We start from the raw sequence: 8,743 nt of genomic DNA, 5'->3' as shown, positions 1-8,743 counted from the left end.
TGGACATTGGCGAGTAGTATGCTAGGGAGTGGAGCGCGATGTGCCCGTCTCCGAAGCCTGACCACGAGACCGCCACGTTTTCCCCTTTTTCGGCGTCGCCCAGGGTCGCCGGCTGGGATCAGATCCATTGTATTGTAATGACCTGACTAGATCATAAATGAACAATTGTCCAGACAGAGGCTTGAGTTTGCGAATTGACGGTTTATTAAACCAACTTTACACAGGCTACTGTTTGGGCCGTAGCACACGCCAAATAGATGACAGATAACCCACAAGCCAATCGTGACCTTCTCTTGTGAAGCCCAGACGTAAGAGAGAGAGAACAAAGGCTGAACCTGGTCTTAACTTCCAATGCTCCACCCCCCTGCCCAACCCCCCTCCACGCCACTCCGCCAACCACCAGGATGCCCGGCATCAGAACATTCCAGGCATTCCCGTGATTGGCAGATAGCAGGTTGATTGACATGTCAGACCCCGCGAACACCGGGTACTGGTCAGTACAACACAACCACCTCCTAGCCTAACACATAACACACAGCTGTCTGTGCGGGTCGCTACAGTATTGTGTTGAAGGCAAAACACTGGATCCGTTTCGGGAAAGTCATATTCCTGGTAGGAACGATGGTGAGTTGACGTTAATCGTATATTCAGTAGTTCCTCCCGACTGTATGTAATGAAACCTAAGATTACCCGGGGTACCGATGTAAGAAATAACACGTAAAAAAACAAAATACTGCATATTTTCCAAGGAACGCGAAGCGAGGCTGCCATCTCTATCGGCGCCGGAAGTTGTAAGTGATCTTTGATCACTTCAGTGAGTTTGACTTGTTTATCATATGAGATCTCAACAAAACCATCCGTTTTGGTTAAGATGTCCCCGTATAGGCCCTTTGCTCTCAAACGATAGACTTGCAGCCTGGCCAGGCCTTTCCCAGCAGGGCAACAGTTGGACTTGATGCTCTGATCACTGTTGCAGACACAGGCACAGTGATCCCTTTTGCTGGTCCTCGTACCTATCTGACAGGACCCTGAGCATTTCTTTATCAGGGCGTTTTCAAGGATGTACTCCTCCACTGCTTTCTTCAGCCCAGGTTGAGCAGGATGTTCACTTTTCAACAGGAAGTGAAGGGGCTTAAGGGAGTAGTGCACCACGTCAGGGATTGTTTTCAAGGACTCCAGCCACTCTTTGTAGGCCTTTGCGCCCAACGCACCTGAGAACAGCAGGTCGCCTCCATTTACTACCCCTCCTTTAATTTCTGAGTGGCGGTCACTGAACATGCTGTTGAAACTTTGGTTGGTGCCAAGTTTCTTCTTTAGTTCATTACAGTAGTGAAGCTCGGCGGTCAAACTAGCGATGAATTGATATGACAAGGAGGCCTCGACATCGAGACAGTCCTTCACTGCAGTGATTGTCAGTCCGTTCATAGTCGCCTGACAAGACTTGATGGAAGTTACAGCGCTCACTTTCCCTCCCAGGTTGACTTGAGAGGTGAAATGAGTGCCGTATGTGTCTATCAGGTTTCTATAGGCCGGCTTAGAATTGAGGTCATAAACAGTGGGGAGCTTCTTCACCGAATTCAGAAATTGTTTGTGAAGAGGAGGATCTTCGACCAGGCTATATCTGAGGAAAAAAAGTGACAATGGTTTGTGGTTAACATTTAACAATAATCGGTTGTATTTTAGTCTTTAATAGCAGTTAAGTTGAACGCAATTGGTAAGCATGTGATGGTATTGTATGTGAACTTATCATGCAATGGATACACAATATTCATGAAAAGCATCATATTAGCCTCATATTACAGTCTCTTTAAGAATCTTTTAGTTTAGTCGCTGAAGTTAAGTGCATCACCTGTAGATGCTACAATGGACTTCATGCCTGGTGAAACTGTATCTGTCCTGCTTCGACTTTGCAATGACATATGTTGCTTCTCTGGAATCTGTCCCTCCAATGATTGTATTGAACTTTACTCCCTTCATCTCAAGGTCCAGGCCAAGTTTCCAGTTGTTGGTCACGGCTGAAGTTGTGGTATTGATGAGGGACTCACTGGATTCATAGATGCTGCTTGAGACCTCCCGCTTGCAGTCGGTGAGGGCTCTCCAGTTTGCCATGGCTGCTGGAAGCTTCTGTTTTACTCCACCCAAATAGAAATTGACACCTAACTCGCAAGTGTCTCCCTCCCTCTCCCAATTTTCCATGTCGATCACATAAGAACCTTTTCGCTGCATCTTCACAATGTCGAAACCTTCCCCTGCCAGGTTGTAACCAGGGACAAACTCGGCCTGCTTACATTCCTGTGGCTTGCCAGGAATCTTTCCCCTCAAACTCCCTGCCAGGCACTGGAGTGTGCCTGCCCAGCAGATCAGTAAAAGTAGACACAGCTCCTTCATCACCCTCTTAAAAGAAAAAAGTAGAAGTAATCAAAATCATTTAGCAGACATTTTTATCCAGAGCAATTAGGATTAAGTGCCTTGCTCAAGAGCACATCAACAGATTTTTCACCTAGTCAGCGTCAGCTCTGGGATTTGAAACAGCAACCTTTCGGTCACTGGCTCAATGCTCTTAACTGCTAGGCTACCTGCCACCACACACTGTAGTGACACACTGTAGTGAGCTTGTAATGGTAATTTATGAGTAAATGTGTTGTACTAAATGTGCTGTTCCAAGCACTAAGTACTTATCAATTACAGTACAGTGCACATGAAATAAAGTTTTAAGAAATAGGACAATATACCTTAAGATCTGTATGAATAATTGTTGTCCTTCAGGTTTTATGACTAGAGATCAAAAGATAACATGTATAAAGTTTGAGACTTCATATCATACCATGTGCTCGAAGACAGTTGTTTCTTGATTCTATATTGGATGAGAGAGAAGAGCCTTTAAATACACTGCTGGATGGCTTGAGTTTTTTTTGCTGGTCATTTTCATAGAATATTTAGTGGCAAACCCCAAATTTCAATGCAAAAAAAAAAAGCACATTCTCCTCTGTTGTAATTGGGTGACAAGTCAGTTGGTGGCTTTAGCATTAGAATGCAACAACTAAGAGTTTTAGGAGTTTGGTTATGCAAGATATGGTTCTGTTTCAAGTAAAAAATATTTAAGGATGATTTCATATGCTTGAAAGACGTAGTTTCATTTTACTTGGACAGTAATACCTTCAATGATGTTCTTGCTCTGTAATTTTTTTATCTAACAAATCTTCTTTTGAGTCATTCACACACACACACTCTTCTCACACTTTAACCTCACCACAGCCACCATTACTGGTACAGAGCGCTTCGTGAACCAGCTTGGACAGCAGTGTAACCCTGTGGGTGTCAGTGACTTCAGAATGCATGGATGTTGCACTGGGTTCTCCTTAATGTTGCAAAATAAACCACTGCAGCCACAAAGAGCAGAGATGGAAACTYAACTGGTTGCTGAGGGGAAGGTGGGGGAGGGCAAGCTTAAAAACTGAGGGGGCAAAAATATGTTTATCGTAGGGCTCGACTGATGATTAGCGAATGGTGTGATGATACTGTAGGCCTATAGTCTAGCCTGGCCAGGCCACGTCCAGCATTTTGAAATATGCAATGTTTTGAAAATATATGCAGCCGCTTACATTTGATGATGTCCCATCTGTGTATTTTGTGTTACAGGAGCACATGTTCATAATGTAAAAGTTGACATATCATCACATGAGGTTAGCAGTGTAGCTAAGTGGTTCCATTATTTGTTCAGTCAGAGCACAGGTGCAGTGAGTACAGCTTGTGTGCATMAAGAATACGGTAGTGTAGCTACTACACATCTCCTATTACAATTCAAAATGATTGAAGGTCTATCAACATTTTTAAATCAACTAGTCAATTTGCTTTACCACAGTACTGGGACATTCACATTCTCCTACAGGATAAACTACTGCCAGTAGTACTACTAGTTGAAACGTTAAGTCACGATGACAGTACAGTAACATAGCATTGCTGATACATTGCTCTTCATGGTAAATGTTACCTAACRAGACCATTATACATGCAGTGTAAATTCTCCACATTACAGTATCATCATCATCTGTTTCTTTGTATTTTATTTTCCAGCCATGAAAATATTTATTAAAAACACTCTACTGATTTCGATGTTCTGAAAACACAAGACCTCATAATTATCCCCCCAAATGCTTTATTAAATGTCTATTTACGATGATCTAAGTCTTTAACATAGTGAAAACAAGATCAATTAAAAATACAGTGCATATGAAGTAACATTTTAAGACTTTACTTTAAAGGCCCAGTGCATTCAAAATAGAAATAAATGATTGTGTTTTGTGTCCTATTGCACAACAGCTTATGAAACTAACAGTGTAAAGTGTGATTTTATTTCCTGATAGTTGCTGGTTGAAAATGTTGGTTTAGTTGTCACCCAAGTGTCTATCACTACGCTTTCAACAATTTAAAAGAACAGCAAAGTTCAAATGGGAATTTGTTTTTTTATTCAACAGATTAATGTGTTATCACTGTGCTTCATCTAATACCATAACCAAATGACCTGGATTTCAGTTAAGATTACATAAAAAGTACATAGTGCAAGTGATCAATCCCGTTTGAGATTCTGCGCAGAATATTACAGCAATTGTGAAGATCTCCACAGACCTGCGACAACCTATGCCTGCTCTCTTGAACATGCAAGCTTTATATGATTACATAAGAATACATGTATGGTTACAGCAGTGCTTCTCAATTATTTTCTGTTACACCCCCCCTAGGAAGAAGTAAACATTTTGCGCCCCCCAACTCTCCGCCGCGACTGTAAATAGTATAATTTGTCTATAAAATTGTTATAAGTACACCTCTGCATAACATTGTATCCTTATTAACATTAAAGAAAACAAAAAAAGAAAAAAGAAAGAAATATAGATCAACTTACAACAAAGAATAACTTTAATAACATTGTTTTTTTGTCTGTAACAGAAAAGACTTAAAGTGCATCAATTTGCCTGAAAAAAATAAAATAAATCAAGCCTTATTTAAACTGTAAATTTTTTTTGACCATTTGATACTGAAAAATTAAATTAAATATAATCAATAAATAATAATACATTCAAATTGATCAGCAACATTAACTCAGGAGCACAATATATGAAACACTGACCTATAAAACAAAAATGAATAAAACAATTTGTGCTGATTTTTTAAAAATCTAAATGAGGAAGTCATAGTTTTAATTTTTGCAGCACTTGCGTCATCCAGCATGACAGAGACCATGTCTAATGCTGCAGGCAGTATCAGCTCCTCTGCTATGGAGTGTTTTTTTTGCACTGTGCAATTTGGTACGCCACCTTATATGATGCCAGCAGTGCTCGCTGGTTTACTGAAGTAGCATTCACAAAGCGGGACGATTGTTGGCAATATTCGGCACGTTTTCGCTGAAAAAAACTCAAGCGGCTTATCAGCGTGATTGGGGTGTAATGTCTTTAAGTGACGCCTTAATTTATTTGGCTTCATGCTGTCCACTGCCAACATTTTTAGACACAGTAAACATACCGGTCTTTCCTCGTCTCCCACCGTAGTCACAGTGAAGCCAAGCGCTACATACGCGTCGTCATATTTCCTCGTCTTAGCTTTCAGTTGACTTACGTTTGTCTCATTATCTCCGTCTCTCTCCGCCTTTCTTTTCATCCCTGTTAAATATTTTTCCATGGTGTCTCTTAAGGGTTTGTTATCTGCACTTCATATCTCCTGCTCTGTGCTGTGTGCTCTTGTTCGGTGCAACAAAAAAAACTACTCTCTGCGGCAAAAAAAAGCATGTTCCCCGGGTTCACACGCGCCCCGGTGTCCGCCCCCGGCCCCCCCCCCCCCCATGGGGGCGCGCCCCACTATTTGAGAAGGACTGGGTTACAGTAACCTAAACATGTGGCAATGGATATGTTACTCATTTTAAAGTTGAATGTTACATTAGGGTCGTCCACCTCAAAAAGCACAAGAAAGAGCATTTTGACACTCACCATCTCAAATTGTTCTGAAATTGTTTCTGTTGTTAGAAACGGATACAATTAGCATTCCTGCAACATTATTTTGTTGCAATATCATTTGATCTCTGAGAAGTTAGGCTAATTGATTGCACCCAAATTGGTCATTTAAATGTATAMGATTCATATAATATTCAATAAATATAGTACCTAACATCTGATTTGGACCCAACTTTTTTCTAGCAATTAATTAGATATGAGGAATGCAAAGAAATGGTCAAAAGCCACCCATGGACCTGCCACACCCCACGCCAATCCCACCTCAACAACGTACTGTATATAGTATCAGTTCTCTATGTCTGACAAGTAGTATGGAGCTGTTGCTTGGAGTATTGTTTCTTCATCCTATTTAATATATTCCCAGTGAATTTTGTGATCTTTTTTTACCCCATGATCAGAGAAATAAGTAATTGAAGTTGTTAGGTTTATGCCCCATTTTACGGTTTATTTTTTATTTTTTAATTTAACCTTTATTTAACTAGGCAAGTCAGTTAAGTAAAAATTCTTATTTATAATGACGGCCTACCAAAAGGCAAAAGGCCTCCTGCGGGGACGGGGCTGGGATTAGAAGAAAAAGAAAAAAAAAATATATATAAATATAGGACAAAAAACACATCACGACAAGAGAGACAACACAACACTACATAAAGAGAGACCTAAGACAACAACATAGCAAGGCAGCAACACATGACAACACAGCATAGTAGCAACACAACATAACTGCAACATGATAGCAACACATGGTAGCAGCACAAAACATGGTACACATATTATTGGGCACAGACAACAGCACAAAGAGCAACAAGGTAGAGACAACAAGACATCACATAAAGCAGCCACAGCTGTCTGTAAGAGTCTTTGAATGAAGAGATGGAGATAAAACTGTCCAGTTTGAGTGTTTGTTGCAGCTCGTTCTAGTCGCTAGCTGCAGCGAACTGAAAAGAGGAGCGATCCAGAGAGGTGTGTGCTTTGGGGACCTTTAACAGAATGTGACTGGCAGAATGGGTGTTGTATGTGGAGGATGAGGGCTGCAGTAGATATCTCAGATAGCGGGGAGTGAGGCTTAAGAGGGTTTTATAAATAAGCATCAACCAGTGGGTCTTGCAACGAGTATACAGAGATGACCAGTTTACAGGAGTATAGAGTGCAATGATGTGTCCTGTAAGGAGCATTGGTGGCAAATCTGATGGCCGAATGGTAAAGAACATCTAGCCGCTCGAGAGCACCCTTACCTGCCGATCTATAAATTATGTCTCCGTAATCTAGCATGGTCATCTGAATCAGGGTTAGTTACACCAAAAATCAAAGTTAAAGAATAGGACTAAATAAAATCAAACTTTAAATGCACTTTAAATAAAGTTGGATTTGATTTAGTCCTATTCTTTAACTTAGATTTTTAGATGAGATGAGACGTGAATTCAACATAGTAATTATTAATTTGTAGACAAACTGGAATTAAAGCCAGACTAAGTCAGTGGCACAGATGGAACTATCCAAGCAGTAGACACATCTCCTTCAAATGTTGATGTTTGGTTGTCAACCAAACACAATTCAACATCACTAAATATCATTACATTTGAAATCAATCAGAGCTTGAAACCCTAGGCCTATTGTATTGTCTATTTTTGTTGAATTATTGTTTGAATGGAAACAATAGCTGTTGATGACTTTGCAAATGCTATATAGGCTTAAATAGCATCATTGATGAATATGAGTGATAAAGTACCGTCACATTTCATTTGCTCTGTTAAGCCTACCCTATGGAATGACTTTGATAGCAATGGTGAATCAATTTAGTGTTAAGTCGAGATCTTTCAACATTTATTCTCACGATAGCACATTGGCAGTAGTCAGTGACAAATATCTTAGCTAAGAAGGACTTGGTTAAAACACTGGATGGGAGACCAAACATATGAATATGTTTCGAGTTAAAATATGAGGTGGATTTCATATGGTTGAAAAACGTAGTTTCATTTTACTAGCAATATCTTGAATGATGATTTTTCTGTTTAAAAAAAAAAATCAAACAAATCTTTGTGAGTCTTTCACACACACTCACACTTTACCCTCACCACAGCCACCATTACTGGTACAGAGCGCTTCGTGAGACAGCTTGGACAGCAGTGTAACCCTGTGGGTGTCAGTGACTTCAGAATGCATGGATGTTGCACTGGGTTCTCCGCAGCCACAAGAGCAGAGATGGAAACTGAACTGGTTGCTGAGGGGAAGGTGGGGGAGGCAAGCTTAAAAACTGAGGGGGCAAAAATATGTTTATCGTAGGGCTCGACTGATGATTAGCGAATGGTGTGATGATACTGTAGGCCTATAGTCTAGCCTGGCCAGGCCACGTCCAGCATTTTGAAATATGCAATGTTTTGAAAATATATGCAGCCGCTTACATTTGATGATGTCCCATCTGTGTATTTTGTGTTACAGGAGCACATGTTCATAATGTAAAAGTTGACATATCATCACATGAGGTTAGCAGTGTAGCTAAGTGGTTCATTATTTGTTCAGTCAGAGCAAGGTGCAGTGAGTACAGCTTGTGTGCATTAAGAATACGGTAGTGTAGCTACTACACATCTCCTATTACAATTCAAAATGATTGAAGGTCTATCAACATTTTTAAATCACTAGTCATTTGCTTTACCACAGTACTGGGACATTCACATTCTCCTACAGGATAAACTACTGCCAGTAGTACTACTAGTTGAAACGTTAAGTCACGATGACAGTACAGT

At 40.5% G+C, this 8,743-nt stretch overlaps 1 protein-coding gene across 2 annotated transcripts; it reads right to left on the bottom strand.

Moving 5' to 3' along the window:
• Positions 1-181: 181 nt before the first annotated feature.
• Positions 182-2,912, bottom strand: LOC111954832 (perforin-1). Of its 2 annotated transcripts, none has more exons than XM_023974740.2 (3): positions 2,825-2,912; positions 1,850-2,394; positions 182-1,621 (listed from the first exon to the last, which is right to left on the bottom strand). In XM_023974740.2, exons 1-3 carry the CDS (start codon positions 2,825-2,827, stop codon positions 415-417), a joined length of 1,755 nt encoding a protein of 584 aa, XP_023830508.2. In that variant the 5' UTR covers positions 2,828-2,912; the 3' UTR covers positions 182-414. The 2 variants fall into 2 exon arrangements, with proteins under 2 accessions (XP_023830508.2, XP_070292231.1); XM_070436130.1 differs by lacking the exon at positions 2,825-2,912 and adding an exon at positions 2,733-2,816.
• Positions 2,913-8,743: the final 5,831 nt, after the last annotated feature.

Source organism: Salvelinus sp. IW2-2015, linkage group LG30 (genome assembly GCF_002910315.2).
Source record: "Salvelinus sp. IW2-2015 linkage group LG30, ASM291031v2, whole genome shotgun sequence".
In the NCBI taxonomy this organism is placed as follows: Eukaryota; Metazoa; Chordata; class Actinopteri; order Salmoniformes; family Salmonidae; genus Salvelinus; species Salvelinus sp. IW2-2015.
The sequence above is the reverse complement of the archived record's forward strand: the minus strand, read 5'-3'. Positions and strand labels throughout refer to the sequence as shown.

Bases quoted from the DNA above. Each gene is read 5' to 3' on its own strand.
- LOC111954832 (XM_023974740.2), bottom strand. The intron at 1,622-1,849 runs GTGATGCACTTA...TTTTTTCCTCAG, and splicing joins GTCCATTGTAGCATCTACAG to ATATAGCCTGGTCGAAGATC.